We start from the raw sequence: 27249 nt of genomic DNA on the forward strand, positions 1-27249 counted from the left end.
ACATCTATGCTACAGGAGCAAGAACATCCAACGAACCCGTGCCTACCGTGTTGAGCTTACCCACCACAATGCGACTGCTAGGGCTGTTGAGGTTATCCCAATCTCGCTCGAGGACCGCCTCCTTGAGGAAGCCCACGGTGGTCTCGAAGCTCATCTTGGCAAGTGGTGAGGTGCTGTCCTTGACGAGGCCGTGGCGGGTGAAGCCACGGAAGCCGCCGGAGTGAGTCATCACGTCGCTGATCAGGTTGAGATGGCGGTAGTCGACGTTAATGGAGTGCGAGGCGAAGACCTCGGACATCTCGCGGACGATGGATGCGCGGGCTGCCTCGACGCCGTAGTAGACCAGCATGTGGTAGATGGAGTTGGTGCGGATCGAGTGCGGCTTGATGACGTCCTGGAAGTCACGGAAGGCGAGCAGGTTGACACCTTCGATGTCGAGGTAGGCGCCCTCGTTGGCGGCCGGGTCGGCCTTGACGTACGTGCACTGACCCAGGCCGGGAATTGACTGAATGACGGCGGAGCGGGCGGCAGACTCGACCAGCGGGAGAAGGAGGAGCTTGGGCGTGGAGATATCGTACTCCAGACGGATGGAGCACGTGTTGCCCTTCTTGGGATTGAACTTGAAGGCGGTGATCTCCCGGTATTTGCCCTTGATGTCGTTCTCGCGCAGTTTCGCTTCCTTGGCCAGGCTGGGGCGTTTAGTTTCTGAGTCATCAGCATCGGGCATATCCTCGTCCTCGCTGTCGGATCCGTCCGACTCGTCGTCATCCGAGTCCGAGTCCTCCAGGCGCCGACGGTAGGCCTCATCCTCTTCATCAGGGCCTTCGTAACTGACTTGGTTCTTGCGATTGGCGCTGCTCTGTCGGTGCTTGGCATCATCTTCATCCTCTTCGTCATCGTCATCACCACCTTCGTGATCAGCAGCCTCCGGACCCCCGTACTCTTCGACTGTACCAACAGATACGCCAATCTCTGGTTGAGCTGCAGAGAACGCACTGAGGTTCTTCTCATTCTCGCGCTTCTTGATCTCGTCCGTTGTAAGTTTGTGCAACCTGTTCACGAACGAGGTGTGAAGCGCCTTGAGAATATCCTCGGTTCGAATGGCGTATTCCTTGGTGTACTCCTCCGGAGGGAAGAATTCAATGTGGATGTCATAGATCTTGGACTTGGACTGGCCTTCCCCAGTAGTGCTCTCCCGGATTTGTAGCTTATCGATCACCTCGGCAAGGGTCAGCTTACTGATACCCTTGGCAAACCGTTCGCCCTGCTCCTCGGTGATCTCATCATTCAGGTACACTTTCATGGTAGGAGTGGCGATGTGAGTGCTGGCGTTGAGGATGTCCTTTAGACGAGGCAGACCCAGTGTGACGTTGCGAGCACTGACACCAGCCAAGTGGAAGGTGTTCAGCGTCATTTGCGTAGAGGGCTCTCCTATTGACTGTCCAGCGACGACGCCGACAGCTTCACCAGGTTCTATGACCGAGTTCAAGTATTTCATCAGCAGCACACTCTCGAATGACTTCTTGCTCAGGAGACCCTCGATGCCCGCCTTCTTGTCCTTCAACAGCTTGTCCGGATTCTCATCCTCATACTGCCAAGTCGTTAGCACTGGAATTCTATTCAAGAGGCAGGAAAATAATCACCTTCTTCAATGCCTGAGAGAACTTCTCAGAGACGCTGCCAAGATGCCCACCAGGGTGGTAGCGGGCGAGTACCGGATCCATCGCATCCAGTTTACCCGTCTTCCGGACCTTTTTCATCGCCTCTTTGTGCCACTTGGTGACCTCCTCCTTTTCCAGCTTCCGGAAGTCCTGGGTCATGTTGACTTGAGCCATGACGGAGACGTAGTTTGACGCCAGGAAGCTGAAGTCCTTAAGATGGACCTGCTTCGTGATGTCGAGGCCGTCCTCGCCGTAGAGGAACTGGATGACCGATCCATCAGAGGAATCACGGATCGACGAATCGTACTCCGCCTTCAAGCTCTCCATTCCCTTAATCAAGCAACGCTGCAAGTATCCTGATCGTGACGTTTTGACGGCAGTGTCGATCAAACCCTCACGCCCAGCCATAGTGTGGAAGTAATACTCCTGGGGCTTGATACCCGTCAAGAAACGACCACAAACATATCCTCCAGCCTGAGGATTGGTATCGAAAGCTCGGAACGAAGGCAACGTTTTACCGCTGACCATGACAGGCACACGGCGCCCCTCCAAAACTTGCTGGCCCAAGTTGCATGTGATCAGTGCGTGGTTGACACCACTACCCTTGGCACCACTGGTCGTCATCACGGACATTTGATTGTGAGGAAACTGTTTAGCAAGACCACTCGGAATGCAGGCAGTGGAGACCGCAGAGGTGAGCTTGGCTGTTCGCGCGTTGAAAACGCTATCCAGACCCGATTGTTTGTTATCGTCTCGCAGGACTTCCTCCAAACGGCGTTTCAATTCCCCATCCACATCTGGGCCCGAAGCCTGATCAAGGGTAACGTATTTGAGGGCCACCTCCCTTCCTATGGCGGCGACTTCGCTGAGTTTCTCCCGACGACGACGATCACCTTCGGGGGTCAATCGAAGGTCATCGATACCGCAAGTAAAGGCACGCATGGTCTCGTAGCGCGTCAGAAGTCGGCCAAGGATGCTTATGAACTTTCCTGCGACAGTGGCTCCGTAAATTTCATGGACAGCATCAATGATACCACCGGCGGTAGCACCGATTTGCTTCTTGTCTAGGATACCGCAAATAAACTCGCCATCCTTGAAGATTACATCGCCTTCTTCGCTCCCTTTACCCCATCGATCACCGGGAATGGACGACTTGCCGCGAAGCGTCACACCCTGCCGGCCGGGGGGCATAATGTTCTTCAGAATGGTGGTGATCACCTGCTTTCCGGTCCAGAGGCGCTTTGGGCGGTGGATGGCCGGCTCCACCAGCTGAATCCTCTCCGTGACAGTGTGAGAATTCTCCGGTCGCAAGCAGCTGTACAGCAGCTGTTGGTAATCTTCCTCATCGAAGAAAGTGTCCCGACTTGTCAAATGCGTCGAGACGGAGATGTGATCTTGAATAAGACCTCTCAGAGGCTTTCCCGACGTTGCCACCAAATATTGGTTGTCGGCATTGGCAAGCATCAAAGCTTCACTTCTCCCTGACATACTTTGGGGGAAATGCAGGTTCATCTCATCACCGTCGAAATCGGCATTATAAGACGTCGTGTTGGCATAATGAAGGCGAATTGTCTTTTCATTCGGGAGAACTCGCGCCTTATGCGCCATCAATGAAGGCTTGTGAAGGGTTGGCTGGCGGTTCATAAGAACCACATCACCGGTAGTCAAATGACGATGGACCTTTTTGTTGCGGTTTCCCTTCATCTTGCCGTTTGATGGGGCCAGAAGTTGATTGGCAATGGCAATACGCTCGTCCAGAGTCTTGAACTTGAGGTTTATTATCCGACCGTCCTCAGATTCTACCGCACTCGCGCCAGGCCAGCGGTCCCCGTTGATCACGGCCGCCTTCATCTCAAAAAAGTTGTTTGTGGTCACAGGCTCTGGGAAGGTCAATTTTCGAGCGAAGACCAAGGGAACACCAATTTCATTCGTCTCGATATTCGGGTCTGGTGAAATAACGCTCCGAGCAGCGAAGTTAACACGCTTACCCATCATGTTCTTTCGGAACAGACCCTCCTTCTTTTCCAGCATCTGCTTGATGCCGTTGGCAGCTTGAGCAGCGGCAGGGCCGGAAAGGGCGCCTCGATCTCTGTCGATAAGAGCATTCACAGAGTCTTGAAGCGCGACCATTGCCTGCAAAAGATCCCGATAATTTCGTGCCCCTGCCGCCGAGTCCGAGACGCCAGTCTGTCGCTCTCTACTGATCTGATTGAAGATGTCGCAGCTCTTCAGAATCTGCGTAAATGCTGAGTTCTGCTGAGCTTCCATAACTTCATTCTGGCCCTGAATAGCCGCCGGGCGGAACTTGTTTGGTGGTACTAGAATGTTCTTTATAAAGAACATTTCCGGCTTCACGACCTCCTTGGATCCTGGACGAGAGCTGTAAACCAAATTGAGAATCTCGCTTTCCTTCTCAAACAACAGGCAAATCGAGGCATAAACCTCTGGTGACGGCAGGTATCGATCCTCCGAACCGTCATCCCGGCCGGGACGATCCTCTACCACACTCGAAACTACGGCGTTGGCTCGAGCGATTTCTTCTTCGGCTCCATGTACTTCTGTAACCGCACCATCACTATCATCATTTGCAACTCCATTGGCAGCCGTGTGTTTGGGAGGTTTGGTAGGTTTTTTATTTAGCTGCCGCGATTGCTGCAGGACAATGAGAGGATTTGGCGGAGTTAGCCCAGCGACTTTTACGGCGAGCCTTGCTTTCTCGGGAAGTGCTTTGCGGAAGATCTTCGAATAGCGGTCTTTGCGGTAGGACGGCGCCGGACTAAGGAAAAAAATGTTAGTTCCGCCGCATGAATTGAGGAAATACAGAGGGTTCCTACTAGCTGCAAGTGGCGCATTTCTTGACAAACACGATGTCCTTGAGGAATTCCCTAATCAACTCTCGTCGGGCTTCCGCAGCCACGGGATCTTTTGCCCCTCCGCGAGCGGCGTCCACTTTTCCTGACTTTTGAGCTTCCCTGATTCGGCTTCGGACAAACCTTGTCCGCTTTTCAATCAGATCATCCGGGTCATCTTCGCCTCCCGATGCCTCATCCTTGTCTCCTCCAGTCGATCCTGTCTTGATGGTATCAATCATCGCAGCATCATTGACCAAACCATATTGCAGGAGTCGCAGTTTGCAGACGTAGGCGTTGAGTTGGACGCGGCCCATTCTCAGCCGAAAGCAATGAGGGCACTGTGCCCGAATCAGGCGATACAATTGATCGAAAAAGGTCACATTGTAGACATGAATGGGCAGCTCGATATGTCCAGGATGGCCGGGACATGACCATGAGCTTGCGCGGCAAGTGGTGCATCTGTGTCGAGCCCGCAATCAGAACAGTTCGGCGGCGAGTTGAGCCACAATTCCAGAAAAGCACTCACACATGGTCACCCCAAGCACCCAACGCCGGATCATAGAGACCTCCCGGGACCGGATTATTGAAAGAATCCAAAGTCGGCGTGTTGAGGATGCGCTTTACAGAGATCTTCTTGATCTCTTCCTCGTCGAAGACATCGAAGGCGACATCACGAATCGCCGACGAAATTGGACGGGCAAAAAGCGACATTGTGAATTCTAGCGCTGCCCGTCGCAGGGCATAATGCGACAGTGCAATTCCGGTCCAGCGAAGACTGTCGCAATCTGCTCCGATGCGATGTGATGGTGGGCGAAACTTTTTTTCGCGGCGCCGATTCTGCCTCCTTACACCGCTTTTAGCTTCCACCAATCATGGTACGCTCTGCCAACAGACAACCTTGAGCGCTCGGAGACTCGCTCCAGCTTCGCCATCGGGATTTGACAGCCTCAGCTGAGATCTGCTGCGTCTTATTGTCAGTTAGCTGCGGAACTCGCGGGTGAGTAGAGCCCATCGCCTCAGTCACCATGGCCGACGTCTCCGGCAACGTGCTGAAGCGACCTCATCCGGAGAACGAAGACGCGACCGCGCAGAAACGATCGCGTTCCAACGATGGATCGCCAATGCCGGCCGGCAATACGCCCCCCGCGGGCAAAATCGATATTGAGAAGATGGTGGCAGAAGCACGGGCAAAGGCAGAGGCTGTCAGAGCCCGACTGCAGGCTGCCAAGGGGGGAGCAGCAGCACCGGCAACTGCCACCCCGAGCCCTCCGCCCGCCTCTACGCCCAGTCCTGGGATGTCCCGACTAGAGCAGTTGAAGGCGAGAGTGGCTGCTGTCACCGGGAAAGTGAACGCCGCCGCGCAGGCTCGCGCCTCGACACCGAGCTACCAAAAGCCGGCTTACGATGATGAAGGGCTTCAGAAAGCGCGGGGTGGTTTGGATGTAGGTCTGCATCCAGCACTCCTATCTGATACGATCGACACGAAGGGGACAAAAGGTCGGCAAGCGATGCAGCCCCGGTTTGCAACCACGATGGCGAATCGTCGCACCGAGTCGCCCGTGCCTACCTCGCAGGCCGAGAAAGAGAAGCCAGGGCTGGATTTGTCTGGTCCGTCGCTGGAAGAAATCAAGCAGAACCCGTATTACGATAGTAATCTCCATGCGGCGCCCAAGGCGCGGCACTCACGACAATTGATCTTCAATCAGAAAGGCAAATACATCCAACAGGCAGCGGCGCTGAGAAGACAGGCACACTTGGAGGAAATGAAGAAACGTATTGCAAGCATGGCGCGTCAGGCAGGCGTGGATGAAGACATGGGCGTGGAGCGAGCGTTTGAAGTCCCGGAGCCACCAGCTATCGAGTGGTGGGACGAGAATCTCGTCAACGGCAGCGACTATTCTGCCATTGATGACCCGAAGAACCTCAAAATTGATACTCCCGACTCCATCATCACGATTTACATCCAGCATCCTATTCTCATTGATCCTCCGCAAGAAAAATTGATGCCTGCACAGAAGCCCATGTATCTCACGCCGAAAGAGCAAGCAAAGCTGCGTCGGCAACGCCGTATGGCGGAACTCAAAGAGCATCAAGCCAAGATCCGGCTGGGTCTCGAGCCACCACCGCCGCCAAAGGTCAAGAAATCGAACCTCATGCGGGTTCTGGGTGAGGAGGCCGTGAAGGACCCCACAGCCGTGGAGGCACGTGTGAACCGCGAGATCGCCGAGCGACGAGCCAAGCACGAGGCGGCCAACGAGGAGCGCAAGCTCACCAAGGAACAGCGGAGAGAAAAGCTCGCCGCCAACCAGGAGAAAGACGCGGAGCGAGGAATCTGGATGTGCGCGTACCGCATCGACAATCTCTCTAACGGGCGTCATCGATTCAAGATCAACAAGAATGCCGAGCAGATGGCGCTGACGGGGATCTGCATCCTACATCCAAAACTCAACCTCGTTGTCGTGGAGGGTGGCATCCACTCCATCACCCAGTACAAGAAGCTGATGTTGAACCGGATCGACTGGACGGAAAACGCGCCGCCCATCCCCACGGACAGCAACCGCGGCACAGCGCGGGAATGGCTCAATCCAGAAGACGAGCATGGCGAGCTCAAGGACCTGGGCTTCAACACATGCCAATTGGTCTTCGAGGGCCAGGAAAAAGCGCGTGCGTTCCGCAAGTGGCATGGCAGTCGGGTCTGCGAGACCGATGCCGACGCCAAAGAGCAACTGGCCAAAGCCAAAGTGGAAAATCTATGGAATCTAGCCAAGACGTGGAAGCAAGCTGCTACTACATAAACTCTCAAGGCGTATTCCTCTATAATGAGACTGAGAGCAATCAACGTGGTTACCGTCATGTAGTGTACATTATCTGCTAGACGCAGGAATCATCATTGCTATAGACACTCCAATAGTATAGTTTTCTGTCAACCACCCCATCCATGCCTGACCGACTCGAGATCAGGAATGCAAATCCCTAACACCAGTTTATGCACAAGTAACCCACCGAGATACCACCATTTATCATAGAAACAACATACATCGACACAAAAAAAAAATTTCATTGCGACCGCGGAGGTTGTTGCGCCGCATTATTATTCCCGCTTAATTGCCGCAGAATCTCCAACTGCGCCTTGACTTGCTCAAACGCGGCTTGATTATCATGCTGCGGTTGCGGTTGAGCTTGCGGCTGCGGTTGGAACTGAGGTTGAAACTGCGGGAATTGCTGGGCGAGTTGTTGATATTGTTGGAATAATTGAGGGTTTTGTTGCTGAAACTGTGGCTGTTGCATCTGCTGCAGGACAGGTAAAAATGCCGGATTGATGTGCGCACCTGGAGGTAATTGTCCAAAGAGATTCGTAGCGGGTTGTTGTGGTTGTTGTTGTTGCTGCTGCTGCTGCTGCTGTTGGAATGTCTGAGGGAATTGAAAAGGGAACTGAGGGACACCGAAAGGCTGGAACTGGCCTTGCGGGAGCTGGAATTGTGGCTGAGGTTGAGGCTGTTGTTGTTGTTGAGGCTGCTGTCCTTGGTACTGGTACTGACTGTGAGCACCGTTTCGAGACTCTGAGCGATGATTACCGCCATTCCAGGCACCTCCTCTTCCTCGATCACCTCCTCTCCCTCCTCGGCCACTGCCTCGGTCGTATCCTCTCCCGCGTCCTCTCCCGCCGCGGAACGCTCCTCGGCCGGGATATGGCCCATCTTCGACCGGCGCTTCCTGTCCGCTCACGATCTCGTGGTAGTTCTTTGGTCGAGCGAGCGGCGTGTATCCATCGTCGGCAGCCTCGCCGTTGTCATCGTAGCTCAACTCCGACTGGCTGAGTTTCGACGGGCCGGGCGGTTCCCTCTTGCCCCCTCGGCCACCGGAGGGCTCTCCCCGTTTCTCCTTCTTCTTCTGCTTCATGCGCCGTTTGAATTCGGCCTCAGCTTCGTCGTCGGAGAATTCAACCTCGTCCTCGCCGACTTCCTCGTCGTGGATATTGGATGCGTCGCTGCCCTTCATACCCTTTAGAGGTTGCGTGAAGACAAAAGTCGAATGTTTCTCCACGTAGAAGATCGGCGTTCCCTTTGCGAGCCCGAACTCGCTTATCTTATCCTTGCTCTGATATCGGATGGTGTACAGCGGCTCTTCAACTCTGCCCAACGTCTCATACACCACGCCAATTACCTTGCGATCTTCCAGACAAAGGACGGAATTGGACTCGAGAACCTGATACTCTCCCGAGGTGTTCGCTTTGATCAGGACGATGTCGTCGATAATATTTTCGACCCGGCCAAGGAGCACGATCGACATGTCCGGGGTCACCTCAACGTCTGGAATGGGAGGCGCCTCTTCTTCCAGTTCGTTCGCTGTCCTCAGCGGTTTCCCTCCCGGTGTCTTGCCATCTCCCTCGTCGTCGGAACCGCCCTCCGCTTGCATGAGGATCCGAGCGGTTTCTTCTACGCTGAGCATGGGGTAATCTTCATCTTCGTCCTCGTCATCTTCGTCACTGCTGTCGTCCGACGAATCGCTCGAGGTATCGGTGCTCGATTCATACGGTGACGAGTCGGTCTCCCACTCCCGCTCCTCTTGACCTTGAGCGTCACCATTGACGGATGTCTGCATGGCGTCCGCGGGTTGAGCCGTTGCTTGTGCCGTGGTCATTGATCCTGTGTCGATCCCGGCTGCTTGAGCGGCAAGTAGTATATCTTGCGGAATTTGCGCGTTCGGATCCACGCTGATGGTTTGGGTAGTCTGAGACTGATCGGTTGATTTGGACCCGTCGGTTGTTTCTACCATTGGGCCTGCAGCAGCTGTATCAGGCGCGTCTGTCTCCATGGCATCTGTGTGGTGTGCTTGTTGATTTTGCTCGACGCGCTCGGGCTGCGACTCTGTTGGGCCATTACTCGGAGCTTCCGGCGCATTTTTTTGGCCTTGTGCACCCGCGAGAACCGAAAGTCCAGGAAGAACGGACGAGGACACTTGCGCCGAGCTCCCAGCATCTTCTTTTTCCGCCGGTGTGCCTATATGGACAGGAGTTGCTCCTGTCAAAGGCGTGTTGTAGAAATCACTGCCGTCATCGGCAGGCGCTGGATTGGTATTAATCGGGGCCTGCCCTGGCGAACCTCCGCTAGTTATAGATGCGTTCGACTGATCGGCCATGGTCACTGGCCTTGGAATAGTCGGGAACAAAATTCAATGCGATGTACCTGTGAGCTCAGCGTGACAATGAAATCAATTGAATTTTTGGCAAAACTGCTCAAGTAGGCGCTTGGAACGCCGTACTTATCAGCTTATCTGTCTTATCAGTTTATCAGATCAGATAAAAGATTGGTGATAAGATCGGCCAAGCTTTCTCAACATCGCGGAGTAGGTAAATTGTTGGGAGCAGGACTTGCACCTAGCGTTGTCAACATGTCGTCGTCTTCGGAAGACGAGCTTCCTCCAGGGGCGCAGAGGGCGCCCCGCAGAGCTCACAGGTGCGCCAATTCGTCTCTAAGACGGCTAATCGCTAACACCAATCAAGAACTCCGTCGCCCTTCTACGTCCCACTGACAGTGACGTTTTACGTCCTCCTCATCTCAAACGGTCTAGCAGCCGCCTATGCACCCATTCAAGACTGCGACGAGACATTTAACTACTGGGATCCCACGCACTACCTCCAGCATGGCTACGGCCGACAAACATGGGAGTACTCCCCCGAGTACGGCATCCGCAGCTGGCTCTACATTCTCCTCCACGCGGCCGTCGGTAAAGTGAGCTCCATATGGGCTACGCGAAAGATTACGCAGTTCTACGCCATTCGTTTTGTGCTCGGCTTTGTGTGTGCTGCGTGTGAAACTAGGCTGTACTCGGCCATTTCTCGGTCACTGAACCCGCGGATCGGCGTGCTCTTTCTGCTGATCGTTGCGTCCAGTCCCGGGTTCTTCCACGCGTCGGCGGCTTATCTGCCGTCTAGCTTTACCATGTATACGTCGATGCTGGGCTTGGCAGCGTTTCTTAATAAAGGGGGAAACCGTCGAGTAGCGGACGGAATCGTGTGGTTCGGCTTCGGCGCGATCGTCGGATGGCCATTTGCGGGAGCTCTGCTGCTGCCGATGCTGCTGGAGGAGGTTGTTACCGGTGCTCTGTCTGGCAGGTTTTCCTCTACTCTGTGGGTCGTAGCCCGTGGAGCATACGATTGCTTGTTGATTCTGGTGGGTACTGTTATTCCATTGGAAAGGGAGCTGGCTAATAGCATCAGATCCTCGAAGTGTTGGTGGACTCGTTCTTCTTTGGCAAGACAGTCGTCGTGCCGTGGAATATCGTTGCGTATAATGTCTTTGGAGGTCAGGGCCGAGGTCCAAATGCTTTCGGCACTGAGCCATGGACTTTTTACGTGCGGAATCTGCTCATCAACTTCCATGTCTGGTTTATTCTGGCAGTATTAGCCGCTCCGCTCATCATTTTACAGGCCCTCTTCCGAAGGACGGCTCATGGCCAGAGCTTTCTCCGATCAATCACATTCGTCTCCCCGCTGTACATGTGGTTGGCTATCTTCACCCTCCAACCCCACAAGGAAGAGCGCTTCATGTTCCCGGTCTACCCATTCCTAGCGCTAAACGCGGCTCTCTCCCTCCACTGGATCCTCTCCTACATTGGGACCAATCAGCCAGGCACGTGGATGGGCCTCATCCCCGCAAAACTGAAGCTAGCAGCCGTGGCAGCATTCCTGCTCCTCAGCGTGGCTGCGGGTTTTCTACGCACTCTAGGCGTGGTCACTGCGTACCGCGCTCCGTTGGAAGTCTACAGTGCCTTGGAAGACGTCCCAGCTTTTCCCAACCTCAATAACAACACTGTCTGTCTAGGCAAGGAATGGTACCGCTTCCCATCGTCGTTCTTCGTTCCCAACTCGATGCGGTTCAAGTTCGTACGGAGTGAGTATCGCGGGCTACTTGCAGGCGAGTTTCCCGAGAGTGGAAGCGTGCGCGAAATCCTGGCAGGAACCTCTATCATCCCAACGGGGATGAATGATCGAAACGAGGAAGATCCAGGAAAATATGTATGTCCATTTACACTAACACTAAATGTCCATGAATCTAACATTTATGTCCTGCAGGTAAACATAACTGAATGCGCATTCCTCGTGGACTCGTCCTTCCCCAGTCAATCACCGTCAGAGATTGAGCCAGACCACATCCATGACGTTGAATCATGGGACAAAGTCTCATGCAAAAAGTTCCTTGATGCCGGCCTAACGCCGACGATCGCGAGACTAGTCTGGCTGCCAGACGTATCCTTCCTCCCGGATCGATACAAGCGGCGATGGGGGGAGTACTGTCTTTTACGGCGTCGTAGTTAATTCCTGTATACTATCTCACTCAGTAGAGTTAAGACACGATCCAAAATCCACATCATTTTGAAGCAATAAAAAATCATGAAATCTTTAAAAGTCACCTGACCGCATCGCCCTACTTAATTCGACCATTCTCCTCACGCACTCCACAATCCAAACAAACACAGGTTTTATCAGATCATGTCGGGACCCAACATCCATAGACAGAATTTCCACATCGGGTAAAAATATCCCGCCGCATTGTGATCAAGACTTTACACCCGAAACAAAAACAAAATCTCCATTGGGCCAAAACAATCATTGGTTTATCATCCTAACGAACGCGGAAGGGGGGAACAAGAAGAAAAAAAGAACGATGATGATCGATCCATCGCTCGAGGGAGCCTATTCGGGAAACATGTCACTAATATCCTCCAGTCGCACTTAGGGCAGAATTCAAATGTCGATTTTTAATCGTTGCTTTTTTGTGTCTATTTGTTCACTGAATTGTTGAAGGAGAAAAAAAAAAAAGGAGGTTCAAGAGAGACGAGAAAAGAAAAAAAAAAATGACTGTGCAAACTGCCCTTCATCGAACCTTTCACCGTCTTTCTATCCCGGAAATCATCTTCTTGGGAATCACAATCACCTCCGTGGTTCTATATGGCTTTTTCCAGCTACTTGGAAGAAGTAGCAAGAAGACGGGTACACAGAAATTCAACGGCACAAGAGATGTCGAGAAGCAAAAACCTCAGCGGAAGCCAGGCGGTACGATATAATCGTTCTACGTCATCGGAGAGAGTGATGATGAGTGCTGAAGTATATTGGTGATGATGGGCAGAGTGGATCCCCTCGTCGTTCCAGAGACCGACCCCAGAACCGTATCCGAACTGGGATATTGAAAAGACGAAGCCGATTCCGTATCGTCCGTTTCGATATGGGCCGTATGTGCTTGCTCGTTTAAGTGTTCGTGGTGGGAGAAGATGATGGCTGATGAGTCGGGTGTAGTAAGTACCATGTTACCATGGGACTGAGGAATATGAAATGGGATGAGTGGATTGGTATGACTGGCCCTGTTCGGCGGCAATGATAGTGGTAAGCTGACTGACTGACTCGTGCAGAGTTGGACAATGAATTCCCCAAGTTCCACGCGGACAAAGCACGTCGAATCCGCGAACGAGGCTCCAAATGCTGCAAGACCGCTCCCGAGGCAATGGACGGAGCAATCGAGCTGCTGGAAGAACTGTACTTCCGCCGTTCAACTCCATACCGAAAAAAAAGTCAATGCTGACAAAAATTGCAGCTGCTCATACCTCCCCGCACGGTACCCAACCCTTTACAAGAAAACCGCCGTCGGCATCGACAACCTCTACACGGGCGAATCCTTCAACATTGTCCAGCGTCCCCTTCCCGAAGACCCCATGATGACCTGCGCACGACTCGTCCAGGACGACCTCGCCCTCATGTTTGAGCGCGAAGACGGTCAGTACTACCTCCTTGCAGGCGCCATTCTCCTTCCGGGATTCTGGCGCCTCGAAGACAAATTTGGCATGCCGCTGAGCGAGATCCACACCTCGGGCAACGTGCCGCAATACCGCGAGAAACTGGAAAAGGGAATGATGAACTTCTTCCGGCGCCTGCGGCCCGAAGACCCCGTGCTGCGGAACAATTACTTTATCCAGGTGGATGACCAGCTCGCTTGGTCGACGAGTATCGGCTCCGAGGATGATAAGGAGGTGTCGTGGAACACCGCCGAGAAGAACCGTGCCATTGAGCATCATTATTTCCGCTCCGAGAGACAGTCCCTCCGTCGGTTGCCCCGTTCGGGGGCAATTGCGTTCACAATCCGGACGTATTTTGTGCCGATTACCGAGATTGTGAAGGAGCCGTATGTACCAGGGAGACTGGCCTCGGCGATTCGCTCTTGGGGTCCTGATGTCTCAAAGTATAAGGGTCGGGAGAAGTATGAAGAAGTCCTTCTCGAATACCTGGACAAGAAACACCAGGAGCAGCTGGATAACGGGCTCGATATGGAAAAGGAGGAAGAGCATCATCGTTATCCTTTTTAGTCAGAATTTTTTTTTTTTTCTTCTGCCATAATGTGTATATCCAATTGGAATGATGAAATGATGCAATCGCAATGATCATGTACACCCTATCCAGCCATGTCCGTTGCAGTCGTCTTGCTGCGTCGCCGCCGTCGTCGTGTAGCCAATTCCTGCTCCTTGTCCTTGCGCCACTCGCACTCCTCCCGGAACTCGCAAATCCGGCATTTCCATGCATCCATGACTTCTACCCCGCGTGGTTCTCGCTCTCCCCGCCACCAAGTCATCTGATCTCCCAAGTAGTCCATCAAAACGACGGGGTCGAACAAGAATGACCGACTGCCAAGCAGCTCGGGCACTCCAGCTTCCCCTGGCTCTGCTGACAGATACTTCGCCGTCAGTACCGGCGAAAGCACGGTCGGGTACTGCTGGAGGAACTCGGGCTGCGTGTGGTACGGTATTGACGGCGCTACGTTGCCCGCGTTGCTGGTGGGCAGAAACGTCCGCCGGAGCTGATCCTTCATCAGCTTCCACAGCCGGGTCAGGTTGTTGTGCTCCAGCAGAATGGACATGGAGTCCTGACTCGTCGCAGACAAGGCCGAATAGTCCGGATTAGACGACTGTGAGGACACCGCGTCGAAGAACTGCTCGTTCAGCCCGCCCACCTCCGCGATGAAACCATCGGTGAAGACGCGCTCCGGATCCAGCCCATAGCGCTGCGCGAGCAGCTCGACGGTCACGTCGTCGCTCGTCACCATCCGGTTCAGCATGTGGTAATACAGATGGAGCTGGAGATGAGTCGGTCGGAACGCCGAACTCGACACTGACGGGACGGAGCGACTCCCGCGTGTCTTCACGTCCGTCATGTAGATTCGAGGAATGTCCCAGCCGGGATGGTAGATGTGTCTTCCAGTGCCAGAGGTCCTCTCGGGCTCCTGAAGGCCCAAGTCTTGCAACCTCTTCCCACCCGCCGCCGGCGACAGCAGATAATCGGTCAGAGACATCTGATACTCTGGCAGCGCTCCTCGCGCCAATCGCGCGTTCGCATAGTACTCTGCAGCGGACGCCTCCAATTCCCTGTCGGGACAAACATAGGACAGCTGATCAATCACACCAGTGACAATCTCGCCCTCGACGACGCCCCAAATCTCTAGCTCGCGCGTCATACCAAGCTCGCGAAGCGTCCGCAGCCCCTGGATTACATTCCATATTCTCAACGCCCAGCCGTCCTCTTTTGTCGTAATCTCTACGGGAACCGTAGTGTGCACTTCGTCCTCGAGCACCTTGTGAACAGCGCTGCCCTGCTTCATCGCCGGCGTTCTCCGTTTTCGCCCATGCTTGGTCAATGTGTACCAATATTGCAACTCACACCACGCGGGAGCGATCAAATCCGACACGGAGAGCGCCTTGTTCGGAGGCGTGCGGAATCGAGCTAGCGGTGACAGCTGATGAACTTCCTCCGGTTCAGCCTTGCTTCCGGCGTCCGCCGGGTCATTGTCGGTCGTCGTAGTCCAGGCAACCTCCCGTTCTCGCTGCTTCTCACGATCAACTATCCGTCCCTCAGTGGAATTCGGATGTTCTACTAAACGCTTAAGTCAGGGGTCAGCTTTTTCACCAACACTGATCACAAAATGAATCATTTCACTCGGCATCAAGTAGAAACATACGAATGACCGGAACGCTACCGTCCCTTGCCACCGATTCTGGCCTCTGAGCACGCCTCCATGTTGTTGTGTGAACCTGGAGCCTCTGTTGCTGCTGCCACCGCTGCTTAGAAGCCCATGTCTCGCGGCCCAGCACCTTCGGCACACGCGTAAAATGCAAGGGGTCATAATCCTCGACGTCGGGAACAGCGGTCGCTTTTGAATTTGATGATTTCTCCTCCACCACTGCCTCTAAAACCGACTCTACTACTGTTGTCGTAACGGCCGCAGAGGAAGTTGGAGCTTGAGAAGGGGACGGAGCAGGAGAAGAGGTGGTATTCGACGCGGCAACGCGAGCCAACAAATCGTTCAGTAACTCCTCCTCATCTGTCGAAAAATCGGAGCCGTAGTCACTGCTACCGTTATCAGTGGATAGAGTAGGAGCGTGTTTTGGTGAGGATGGCATTGCAGGACATGGCCTGTGACAAATTGGTCGCGTTGTCGACGCGGTCGATGTCACCTCGAACAATTTGTCCAAAGGTCGTGTTAAGAGACCCGCGAAATGGAGTAACCTACGTTACTCGGTTGACCACGAATAACCAAGTTACAACTTCCTTACGAATTATCAGAAAGTCACGTGGAGCGAGTACTTCCTGCCTGAGGCAACAAAGCAATCTTCTTGGCTCATGCTAAAATTAGGTTGAAAATCCCAGGCGCTAAAGGATGACCCAGGGCGATCCAGCATCCTGGAGGACCCGCCGGCCCACTAGGACCGGCATGCCGCGCTGACAGCTCTTGGCGACCATCGCTTGCACGTGAAGTGCCTCTTGTCAGCTTTAATATATCTGGTCAGTACTTTGAATAGTACCTTAAATTATGTCAATTACTATCATATTAATGACATGCATAACTAAGTCAAATGAACTGTGAGCCTCTCTATACATAGTAGCACAGCGCGGAGTACAGCATGGGGTGCAGAAGCTCCGCATGAGGCCACGCATGTACTCGTCCGACGGTCTCCCTGGGAACAAAGAATCCTGCGATCTGCGTTCCTGCTAAACTCAATGGTCTCGTCAATTTTTGCAGGGAGTACACCATTTCCATCAATGGGCTTTTTCGATTGACTGCTCGTATGGTCTCATAGTACTACTCGACGGTCGAGCACTTGCGGGCAGAATATGAACGATCCAGCTAACCTCTCATACCAACTACTAAGCTTAGACGACATGTAACTCAAATTTCAATTCGAATTGTTTGTCATTCAAACAGGATGTAAGCCTCTATTATTAATGTCCAAGCTCTAAACAATCAAGATTATCATGACTCGTAACCGTATTCATACACGTAGCAAACCCATAGAACCCAACTCCAGAACCCGTCCCAACGACAAAAGCAGAGGGTATTAGTTGATGCAAACCATGCAAGAGTAGTCGACAAAACAAGAAAATCAGAAACAGAGAGATGGAACGAATGAAGGGTCACGACGATGGGCGTCCCTCTTCCCGAAGAGCTTCTCCCTTTGGCTCCGTAAGAACAGCATCACTAGACGGCGCCTGGCCCGCTTCGATCGCTGTTCGCTCCGAGTTAACGTCGGCCGATATCGTTTCTTTGTCAGCCGCAGACGTCGTGGAGACGTTTTTCTGCCTCATGCGCTCCAGAGCGGCCGCTGCCTCAGCGGCATACTTGCAGCGAGCCCGGATCTGTGCTCCGTACTTGTAGAAGAGGAAGGGGAATGGAACACAGGCGACAGCGAGGAAAGCAGGAATGGTGGAGGCCCAGTGGATGCCCAGGTTATCGTACATGCGCGGCGTAAACAAGGGAAAAGCTGCTCCAAAGATCGAACGCAGCACCGAGTTCGCCGCAAGCACGGACGCAGCGTAGACGGTGTAGGCATCGATCAGGTAGCTCATGAGACTGAGGAAGACCAAGACCATGCCGAAACCGAAGGGAACGGACGCGGCTATACTCGCCAGCCAATGAATCGATGGCGAGTTGGTCCACGCAAACCAAAACAGGCCAATGGGAAGAGCAATGGAGCCAACCATCGTCGGAGGAAGTCGAGCCTCGGGAGGGGCAATACCGCCATGCTTCTTGACTTCCCGAAGATAACGCCTGTTGTCAAACAGATTGTAGGCGAGGGAGAAGAACATGCCGACCATGATACCCAGGAAGGCCAGGCCACTGATTCCGATACCCCAGCCACGCTCCATGTGGTAGACGATGGGAAAAGCCGCAAAAAACATGTAAAGCGTGCCGTAAATGATTGCCATGTAGACGGAAAGGAGCAGCACAATCGGCTCCATGAACAAGAATTTCCACGGGCGGGAGAGTGCGGTGCGGAGGGCACTGGCCACCGTTGGCCTGCCCCGATCCTGATCAATATGCGACACATAGACTTTGCCAGTCATCTTGGACAGCTTGGCAGCTCGAGCACGCAGCAAGACGGGCGCGTAGGTTTCGGGAATGAACAGAGCACCGAGGATCCAAACGGCTCCGGAGAATGCGGCCAAAAGACCCATGACCCATCTCCAGCCGGCAGCTTCGCCCAGGAAACCACCCGCAACGGGCCCAATGACGGGACCCAGAAACGGCGCCGCGGCGAAGATACTCATTGCAACACCGCGCTCCTTGGCCGTAAACAAGTCGGCGATGACGCCGCCGGCATTGGTGAGAGGCGACGATCCAAAGGCGCCGGCGAAGAATCGCAAGATGATCAGCGTCCACGAGTTCTGGGCACCGGCGCAGCCGGCGTTGAAGGCTGTCAAGGCACAGTAGGTGAAAATAAAGAGGACCTGACGACCCCAGAGTTCACTCAAGGGAGCCCAGATGAGGGGACCGATGGCAAAGCCCAGGACGAACAAGGAGATGCCCAGTGTAACCACGTCCTGCGAGATCCGAAACTGCATCATAATCTCGGGCACGCCGCCTGAATATGCCGACGAACAAAGGGAGACGGCAAGGGTGGAAACAGCCATGGTCATCGTGGCGAACCACTTCCTGGCTGTGGAGAAGCGCATGGGATCGCGGGGATCATTGGGAATCCATGAGATGACGTAGGGATCATCTTCGGTGCCGGAGCCGGGGTACGGATAGTTGGCGACTTCTGGGGTGATTCCGGCATGGTCGATGATCATCCGCCAGTATGGAATGCGTGTCGGCGAGACGGGCTCCGCCTTCTCGTCATTGCGGGCCGCCATGGCGTCTGCAGAGGTCAAAAAGATGAAGTAAGAGCGACGGCGAAACGGTATCGCAGTGTGCGGTTGCTGCAAGAGCGCACACTTTTCTTTGTCCTGAGTCAGTCAACTGGGAGGAAGATATTTTGATACCCGATGACCGAGTCCAGTTGAGTGTTTGGAGGTTCTTTTCCTCCGCTTTAATAGATGGGGGCCAGCGGACCGTTTAGTATGACGGCATATCGGCATCGCTGAAAATTGTGTTTTCAATAAATTACGATGCATGTGTCTAGCAAGGAAGCGCCCTGTTGACCAGCTCGGCAGGATTTGCACCCGATGATAGGATATTGTTCTTTCGACGGAGATCCAGTGCCGAGGATCAGGGATGCCGATTTACCCGTCACGACTAGGGCCAGGCCCGTTGTCGATCGGATGGACCGGCCCTCGTGCTTAGTCAGAACCCCAGGAATCGGGGGGTTTTCTCTTTGGACGTCCATGTTCAGTTAATTAAATTCCCGTTTCTTTCCGTTTCTTCTCCGCGATTCATTCTTCCATCATTTTCTTCCCCGGAACCTGCGCCCGAGTTGACATTTTGCAAGCATAGATTCTTTCGACAGACAACAGTCCGTAATCCCCCGATCGGATAACTGCAACAACAACAACAAAGAAGTTGTCCTGTCAGTGCGTCCTTGGCTCAGAAGGTACACTGCCGAGAGCCGAGCCCACTGGCGGCTCCACTACTTCGTAGGTATGTTCTCGTAGTCTTCCCGGAGTTTTCGCTGCCCTTCCGGCCCTACCGGCCATTCGTTACAATCTCCCATCCTCCGAATCGTCAGCCGTATGTCATGCTGACACTTGCTCTGTGATGCAGCTGAACCGCCCCTGCAGAGTTCATCCTATCTGCTCTGAGGTCTACGTTTACAATTGGCTTTTTGTAGATATTAAACCCTGGATCAACAATCATTCCAGGTCCCTTGGCGGATCCATGGATTCCAAAAGACTATTTGAAATCATGTTTGCTTGCCAGCGGACTACGCGTCATCCGGTTTAGATGCGACTTTGCGTCCATTCAAGACACCAAGACAGACGTCAGTAGCATTATTGGCCTCCACTTACCGCTGATCATGATGGGTCAATCCTACCTTTTTTTTTTTTTCTTTTCTTCTTTTTTTTTCTTTTGAGCAGCAATGTTCCAAATAGGCAACAAAATTGCTGGACCCTGAGCCTCGGGACCGATAACTTAAGACAAACTCAATCAAGCACCATTCCGGTTTGGGAAGTAATACCTCGGTACTACCTAGATAAGTTTAGTGACTACAGGCCGGGAGAAACTGGCCTACAACTGAATCCGGTAGGGAACCTGTCCGTTGCCCGAGTGCCCAGCTGGTCAAGTCCCAGTTGGTGTCAGTTGCCGCGGCTTGTCCAGGATTGTCAGAGCTGTCAAGTTTCAGAGCCAGCATGATCCGCAAGGCGTGATGGTGGAACACACACTGGATCGGTATATTCTCGGCCGCTGATCATGCTCCTATATTATGGCGTGACCCGCTAGAGCGCCTACGCAATCGCTGTTTATAGAATGCCGAGTGGACAGTGTGTCGGATCGAGATTAATATTGGATTCAGGCAGTCGGCTTCCCGAAATCCTACCATTATCCGTATGTGGAATCTCGAAGTTATTATCATTGGGGGTCTCTGATGGAGGCGGTTATCATCATCAAGTAACATGCCAGCACCACGTGGCTGATGAAGAGACCAGCATGTGAAAGTGAATTCACAACTAGGCCCGAGCAACGGCATTCCAAAATTGCCCTTGCAACCCTTTCCGATTAATATCAGTGAAACGAACAACTGCTCTCTGAGAGAATCAGGTACCTCTAGTGCAGATATGCCCAAGTATCATCAGGTACAGTAGCAATGGGATTTGCTGAGAGCTGAAAATAGAATAGAGCAAAGGAGAGCCGGGCACGCCGCAATATCATGTACAGATTATCTACCGATATCCATGGAAACAGAGTCCAAGTACCTACTGTTCAGCTGCAGCCGTTTTTAATCTGTTAATTTGAATGACTTGGGGCCCAGATTGTTATAATGGCCCTTTAGTGTCCTTCTATCCGATTCCTAACATGGGGCCAGGAAGGAGCCGAAGGTGACCTGGATAGGAAGGTAGACCACGTGAAACTGATGTTAATCTAATCATGGATCGACTCCAGCATTCGACAGACTAATTTAATCCCGTTGTTCATATCTTATCTCCGTATGCCAATTGTGGAATATTGTTTACCTGCAAAGCTGAACGTGAACGCATAACCGCCCAAGACTTTTATATATTATGCTTATATTAACCCCAGACAAAGAGGGATAATTGGACCTGCTTGCTCAATGTCAACACAACACTACTACGAAACCACGACACCGCAACAGTCAGCCAACCAGAAAATATATTGCACCATAATAGAGGTCTCGAATGATGAACACTGAACTGTCACTGCCAAGGAATCGATACACGCCTGGCAACAACAAAAGCGCCCCGCCCCAATAATGAGTACTGTTCTTGTGCCCTACCTTTCGTGCGAAGAGGGCACTGAGATGAAACGATGGCTGATGTCGACATAACAGTTATTCATCATCAAATCCTTATTATCCTTCAGGTGAATATGCTATTTATGTGAACAATTTCTTGAGCTCACTTCCTCAAACGGAATGAAGACCGATAGGATGAGCAAGATCATGCCCTACTAGTACTTCTACAACATGACTTGTTCTTCGATTTTACGATGCTGTGGTTCTGGAACTTTTGATGGATGTTCATGAAGAAAAGCTGGCGACAACATGTGCAAAACTCGGAGCAGCCTTGAAGGACCCAAGAAATCCCAAGAAATTCATGTCAGAAATATGTCGGGCAGTCGACGGAACGCCCGGACCCCGTCCACAATCTGGACCGCCAAAGTCTCAGAGCAACGGGCCGGTCCAGCCACTGACTGCCTATCACAGGCTGTTGATTTTTTTTTTTTTCCACAGATCATGGCACGTGCGCGTGTAGTCAGAGGATCAGGCAAGTGAACCTGAACCTGACTGATGACTTGCTGGCATATTCTTGATTCTGCTTGGTCATACCAGCCAGGAGGCGGGATTATGCCACGACAGTACAGAGCATAAATGGTACTCATTCGGTGTAGAATATCTGTAAATCGCCTTCCGCATTTGGCACATTGTCAAGTCCATTCATGTTTGTGCTTCTGCCTTGACCTGTTTCCTTTAGTATCGTATGGGCTCTGCGACATACTCCTGCTAAACGTGCATGAATAAGAACGTGATGCTACTACTCTTGGGAATGTCATTCAAACAAGTAAAACAAGTAAAAGTCAACGTTGAAATCAGTTTGTCCTGCCCATCCTCGGGCACCAGCCCTATGTGCCGTAACCTGCTTGAGGGTTTAGCGTTACATTGCCAGCAAACGAAAGCTCAAAGGACCACGTAAGAGAAAAGTACATGAAGCAAACACGCATCTACAGACACCCTTGACAAAGGTGCACAATTCATCAATAATAATTGTGAGCGTGACTCGATTTGACAGCTTGGACAAAGGATTCGCTTGTACATCAGCCAGAAGTAGAATGATGGCCGTACTTGTCCAAGTAACAAATAAGCCAACGGAAAGCTTCAATGCTGCCGGCAGAGTACAAGGTGTAACACATCAGGAAAGCAAGAGCAGTTCCGAGGAAACCCTCCTAATCAACATACACACGTGACACCTAGCAGCCCAGGTCTGCTTAGAACTGGCGGTGAAGTAGAGAGCAGTTACGGGAGCCTTATTCAAAGCGCATACATCAAATATTCATGTACTTAGCTACAACTGGCCAAGAGAGGATGTCGGATCGAAGACAACTCGATTGTCACGATGATATCAAATAATATACACCCAGTCAACCCACTTGCCGTTGCAGTTCAGGATGAAACCCAGAATAACCCTTGAAACAAAAACAGAACCCATTAACTCTCACCAAAGTCATGAAACCATAAAACACAAAGCCCCATATCGCCAACCCGGGAATCAAGAGTCTAAAAGAAAAAACTTGTCATGATGACCCATGATTGAAAAGTGACGACACTCTTTACGAGCGCTCGCCACGCAGACGGCGGGCCAGCTGGATATCCTTGGACTGGATGGTGACACGCTTGGCGTGGATGGCGCACAGGTTGGTGTCCTCGAACAGGGAGACCAGGTAGGCCTCAACGGACTCCTGCAGGGCACCAATGGCCGAGGACTGGAAGCGGAGGTCCGACTTGAAGTCCTGAGCAATTTCACGGACCAGCCGCTGGAAAGGAAGCTTGCGGATCAGAAGCTCAGTGGACTTCTGGTACCGACGGATTTCACGCAGAGCGACAGTACCTTGACTGAGTCAGCAACATGATGACGGCAGTGAGGGATGATGAAACTACTTACCAGGCTTGTAGCGGTGAGGCTTCTTGACACCACCGGTCGAGGGGGCGGCCTTACGGGCAGCCTTGGAGGCGAGCTGCTTCCGGGGGGCCTTGCCACCAGTCGACTTACCTGAAGTCACGTGTTAGTGACGCGTCCCAGGGGGAGAGGATGATCGCAACAACGCGACAGCGAGGTCGACGTTGAAGGGAAAGGGGAGGACTTACGAGCTGTCTGCTTGGTACGAGCCATTGTTATTGATGTTTTTTGATGGAAGAGTTGAAGTTGTTGATGAAAAGTTGATGGAAATGAAGAGTTTGGAGATGACTTAGGTGCTAGACGTTGGCGGACACAAGTGAGTTGAAAGAGGGAGAAAGGAAAGTGGGTGGGGGGAAGGTATTTGTAGGAGCCGAGGGGGGGTGTTGATCTTGGGTCACAGTTGGATCAAGAAAAAGTCTGGGTGCGGAAAGACCGCTTTAGAGCGTGATTTTTTGGGCGCGAATATGCCAGGCAAAATCAAAGGGTTGTTTGCTGGGAAATCAAAATCACTAAGCGAACCTGATTCCCTCCCGCCAATCAGATTGCAGGATCACTGATCGGATGTCTGTCACTCCCTCCTTGATCCTAGCCGCAGGACTCGGGATACTTCCTGAACTGGCGCGCTTCTGGAATCATTTTACTCGCATGTAAAGAACTACACCTTGTTTATTGTGACTGATCATGATGATCACAACTGCACATTGATGAATTCTAGCCACTGATTTCACCCCTGGACACCCAAAGGGCAAGATCACAGGATATCCCCAGATCAGAGCTGCGGGAAGGTACCTCGCTTCTGATTGGTCGATCCATTTCTTAGCGCGTGATCTTGACTCCCTCCCCGGATCTCCTCTTGCATATAGAAATCTCAACCACTCGGAACCCAAGTTCTTCTCTTCATCCTCACCATCTCGAAGTTTCAACGTCGTCATCGCAAACTCCAGACTTCAATCTACCTAATCTGCAACTAATCCCCTTTACCCAACAACCTCATCAACATCTGTCACAATGACTGGACGTAAGTCTAGCCTCTACCAGACCTAGTCAGCCTGGTACTGATTTTCTCTCAGGTGGAAAGGGTGGCAAGGGTCTCGGCAAGGGTGGTGCTAAGCGCCATCGCAAGATCTTGCGTGACAACATCCAGGGTATCACCAAGCCCGCTATTCGTCGTCTGGCCCGCCGTGGTGGTGTCAAGCGTATCTCCGCCATGATCTACGAGGAGACGCGTGCTGTCCTCAAGAGCTTCCTGGAGAGCGTCATCCGTGACGCCGTCACATACACTGAGCACGGCAAGCGGAAGACTGTCAACTCTCTTGATGTCGTCTACGCCCTGAAGCGGCAAGGCCGTAAGTTCCCTGGCATCTTCTGTGGCTTCGGAGCATTTCTGACGCGTCTTAGGCACTCTGTACGGTTTCGGTGGTTAAATTCTTTCTATTTTGTTACGGTGTTCAACGCGCTCCGGGGATTTGACGCGTCGTTGCGCTTTCTGGGTCGGTTTATGGTATGATTGGGTTTGAGGTGTTTTGCTTCATGGTTCATGGGTCTGGGTTTGCATTTTGATTGATTCCATTGATACGCACTGGGCTTGGGCCTTGCTTTTTGTATCATAGTGCCGTTCATACAGGCGGAATTTACGCGATAAATCGCGAATGATGATATGACTTGACCTCTAATTCTGTATTGTAGACTTGAATTTACTGAGGCCTCCTTGAAGGCTCGAAGGAGCGACTACACCAAATCTACCTGTTGGGTAGTAGGCTTAGATTGTATCATACGGTAATGAAGTGACTTGGTTGCGTCTGTCTCGATGATTTCAAAGTCCAGGTCGTGGTAGTTGTGGAAATGGAGGGGTGATGCAAAATGCGAGTTCCCTCAGCGGGGTATCTATGGCGAGTGTTCACGCCATGTCCTGCTTACTACGTGTGTTTCTCTGTGGTTTTGGAGCGAGAAGTTCTTCCCATCTTGCCTGGTTAGTCGTGACCGCGTTCATATACACGGTCTTGGATTTCGCCTCTCGGTCTTTGTCCAGAGCAAGGACGACCGGCTAGGTGCCTGGATACATTTCTCTCTCGTGTCTGTTCCTGGAGTCTTGCATAACTTGCTCATCTGCAGTGTGTTGTAGTCTATCGCAATGACCTTTGTTGTAGCAGTGTGACTTTTGGCGCGTCGTTTCGAGCTCAACTCGATGATTCTATAGGATGCAGGCTCGCGGTGAATATGAGAGAATATTGGCTGGCATGGTTGGCCTGTCAGTGTAACCCCCGGATGAGTTTACGTTTGATGAGCAGCCTCTGCGAGAGCATCTGTCGACGTGTGTTTGTTGCTGGGCGTGTTCCTGCCGCGTATCCTGTTTGTAAAGTGTGTACTTTGGTGGGCTTGAGGGACGAATCCGTTGATCATTGACGGCACGGCCTTGATGCTGCTTCTCGGTCGCGGGCAATGCAAGAACTACCAGGCTATTAGTTCCCGAATACATTCTCTATTGTGTCTGTATACGGGGGGCCGCATAGGTTGCGCGTTTAGTATGCAGCGATTGATCATGGCGAATCTCATCGTGATAAGTTGACATTCGCCTTTTTCGATCTCGACTGGGTGAATGCACTGAAAGAGAGCTCGCTGCAAACATGAGAACGATTCGGGCTTGATATGTTCTATGATATCCCAGGAAGGTGGTGTACAGTCGCCATGTTCCCCAAGCAGCTAGTAGGATAAAGATATATATTTCGTACGACACATCCTTCCGACAGCCTTATATGACGTCTCACTTTATCCACGTTCTTAAGCTACGATTTCAGGACAATACCAGAAACTATCATACGACCAATTCCTTGTCCGATAATTATCAGTCAAGAAAACATGCAGTGTTCAGAGACAAGGATGGGTGGTGGTCTATTCCATGCAAGACGAGGAATAAACAAGGCATGACGTCAGAGTATACACATCGCGACTACCGCGTGCACCACACAGTCGAAGCAATGGCAGCAAAACAGAAACTTCTAGATAAATTTTTTTAAAAAAAAAAATAAAAAAAAAAAAAAAACAAGGCGATTCTACAGTTCGCAGGCATCAAAATCTACGAAGATTTTAGGAAAAAAAAATTTTCGCGCATGTAGCATGTCCTAGTTTCGATCCAGGGACCTCCGGGTTATGAGCCCGGCGCTCTTCCTCTGAGCTAACATGCTTGAAGTTGAAGGTGACCGGCCATATTGTGATACATAATCAAATTCGATATTAGGCGGTCTGTTAGGCGGTCAGCGGTCGGCAACGCCTAGGCCAGACAGCCTTACGCTATCTCCGTCGTTCGCCGTTGCCCGACCGCGGGCTCATGAAGACAACTGTTCTCGACACAGAAGTATTCTATTCCGTGTTCTCCGTACAGAATCGGAATCGGATATACGCAGTTAATTCAGAGCGGGAATAAGAACATTGGTATTTGTCATCGCTTGTTTTCGACCGAGTACCTGTACTTCTGATAATGTACATGGGTACCTGATCACGTTTATCAATTTACTATTACTTGATTTGTGATCGCTTCGGATTGACATCGACATAGTTATATCCGATTGTTGCTCCGGCACGGAACGGAGTAATCGTTAACGACATGAAATGATCTCGAATTCTTTGTCGAGATCTCTATTAGAAATATTCTCTTAGAAATCATCTTTTGTTGTGTTGGGAGCATAGGCTTGTCTCCGAATATCAACCCCTGGTCTACGGAGTATGGCGTTCTATCCGGTGATTACTCATATCGGAAACGCTTAGAGTTCGGGATAGTTCACATTGTTGAACCCTTGTCAAGTTGATACGTGCATGTTGCAAGAGGATCGCGCGATTCCGGATACATTGATAGAATCAACGATGCTGACCGACATTTCCTCGGGCGTTGATGCTGTTGTAGCATCGCTTAGACGCGCAAAGTTGAAACGTTGGCATCTTATTTATTAAGGCTCTCACCGTCCTCCTCCAGGTAGAAACTAGTGTTGGACGGACGGACCTGCAGATGGTCTATCCTACCGTATACAGGGTTGAGTTCGCAGAAAAAGAACGTTGGGGAACGGTAACTTCAACAATCTGTCACCGTTACAGAAAAAAATTTTTTTTTTTTGTTGCGGACGAACTACGTTGAAGA

General features: G+C 52.0%; 9 protein-coding genes and 1 non-coding gene across 10 annotated transcripts; 4 read left to right on the plus strand and 6 right to left on the minus strand.

Annotated features, from left to right (window-relative positions):
* Window positions 1-4: 4 nt before the first annotated feature.
* On the minus strand, window positions 5-5224 carry VTN49DRAFT_2735 (uncharacterized protein; the record flags this gene model as incomplete). The annotated part of the gene is made up of 4 exons (XM_069410493.1): window positions 5-1591; window positions 1644-4437; window positions 4496-4972; window positions 5040-5224. 4 exons carry the CDS (start codon window positions 5222-5224, stop codon window positions 5-7), a joined length of 5043 nt encoding a protein of 1680 aa, XP_069269293.1.
* Window positions 5225-5538: 314 nt separating this feature from the next.
* Window positions 5539-7308, plus strand: VTN49DRAFT_2736 (uncharacterized protein; the record flags this gene model as incomplete). The annotated part of the gene is made up of 1 exon (XM_069410494.1): window positions 5539-7308. The coding sequence occupies one exon, from the start codon at window positions 5539-5541 to the stop codon at window positions 7306-7308; it is 1770 nt and encodes a 589-aa protein (XP_069269294.1).
* Window positions 7309-7570: 262 nt separating this feature from the next.
* On the minus strand, window positions 7571-9652 carry VTN49DRAFT_2737 (uncharacterized protein; the record flags this gene model as incomplete). Its single annotated transcript, XM_069410495.1, has 1 exon — window positions 7571-9652. The coding sequence occupies one exon, from the start codon at window positions 9650-9652 to the stop codon at window positions 7571-7573; it is 2082 nt and encodes a 693-aa protein (XP_069269295.1).
* Window positions 9653-9904: 252 nt separating this feature from the next.
* On the plus strand, window positions 9905-11831 carry VTN49DRAFT_2738 (uncharacterized protein; the record flags this gene model as incomplete). Its single annotated transcript, XM_069410496.1, has 4 exons — window positions 9905-9969; window positions 10017-10686; window positions 10734-11531; window positions 11589-11831. The coding sequence occupies 4 exons, from the start codon at window positions 9905-9907 to the stop codon at window positions 11829-11831; spliced, it is 1776 nt and encodes a 591-aa protein (XP_069269296.1).
* A 539-nt stretch (window positions 11832-12370) lies between these two features.
* On the plus strand, window positions 12371-13870 carry VTN49DRAFT_2739 (uncharacterized protein; the record flags this gene model as incomplete). Its single annotated transcript, XM_069410497.1, has 5 exons — window positions 12371-12569; window positions 12643-12745; window positions 12810-12862; window positions 12923-13046; window positions 13105-13870. 5 exons carry the CDS (start codon window positions 12371-12373, stop codon window positions 13868-13870), a joined length of 1245 nt encoding a protein of 414 aa, XP_069269297.1.
* Window positions 13871-13956: 86 nt separating this feature from the next.
* VTN49DRAFT_2740 (uncharacterized protein) lies at window positions 13957-15955 on the minus strand (the record flags this gene model as incomplete). The annotated part of the gene is made up of 2 exons (XM_069410499.1): window positions 13957-15428; window positions 15514-15955. The coding sequence occupies 2 exons, from the start codon at window positions 15953-15955 to the stop codon at window positions 13957-13959; spliced, it is 1914 nt and encodes a 637-aa protein (XP_069269298.1).
* Window positions 15956-16967: 1012 nt separating this feature from the next.
* VTN49DRAFT_2741 (uncharacterized protein) lies at window positions 16968-18686 on the minus strand (the record flags this gene model as incomplete). Its single annotated transcript, XM_069410500.1, has 1 exon — window positions 16968-18686. The coding sequence occupies one exon, from the start codon at window positions 18684-18686 to the stop codon at window positions 16968-16970; it is 1719 nt and encodes a 572-aa protein (XP_069269299.1).
* A 4087-nt stretch (window positions 18687-22773) lies between these two features.
* VTN49DRAFT_2742 (uncharacterized protein) lies at window positions 22774-23333 on the minus strand (the record flags this gene model as incomplete). Its single annotated transcript, XM_069410501.1, has 3 exons — window positions 22774-23051; window positions 23106-23213; window positions 23309-23333. The coding sequence occupies 3 exons, from the start codon at window positions 23331-23333 to the stop codon at window positions 22774-22776; spliced, it is 411 nt and encodes a 136-aa protein (XP_069269300.1).
* A 795-nt stretch (window positions 23334-24128) lies between these two features.
* On the plus strand, window positions 24129-24544 carry VTN49DRAFT_2743 (uncharacterized protein; the record flags this gene model as incomplete). Its single annotated transcript, XM_069410502.1, has 3 exons — window positions 24129-24138; window positions 24191-24466; window positions 24519-24544. 3 exons carry the CDS (start codon window positions 24129-24131, stop codon window positions 24542-24544), a joined length of 312 nt encoding a protein of 103 aa, XP_069269301.1.
* Window positions 24545-26230: 1686 nt separating this feature from the next.
* VTN49DRAFT_t36 lies at window positions 26231-26302 on the minus strand. The gene has a single exon. It is a non-coding gene; the product is annotated as a tRNA-Met (tRNA).
* Window positions 26303-27249: the final 947 nt, after the last annotated feature.

Source organism: Thermomyces lanuginosus, assembly GCF_041956635.1.
Source record: "Thermomyces lanuginosus strain ATCC 200065 unplaced genomic scaffold VTN49scaffold_27, whole genome shotgun sequence".
Taxonomy (NCBI): domain Eukaryota; kingdom Fungi; phylum Ascomycota; class Eurotiomycetes; order Eurotiales; family Trichocomaceae; genus Thermomyces; species Thermomyces lanuginosus.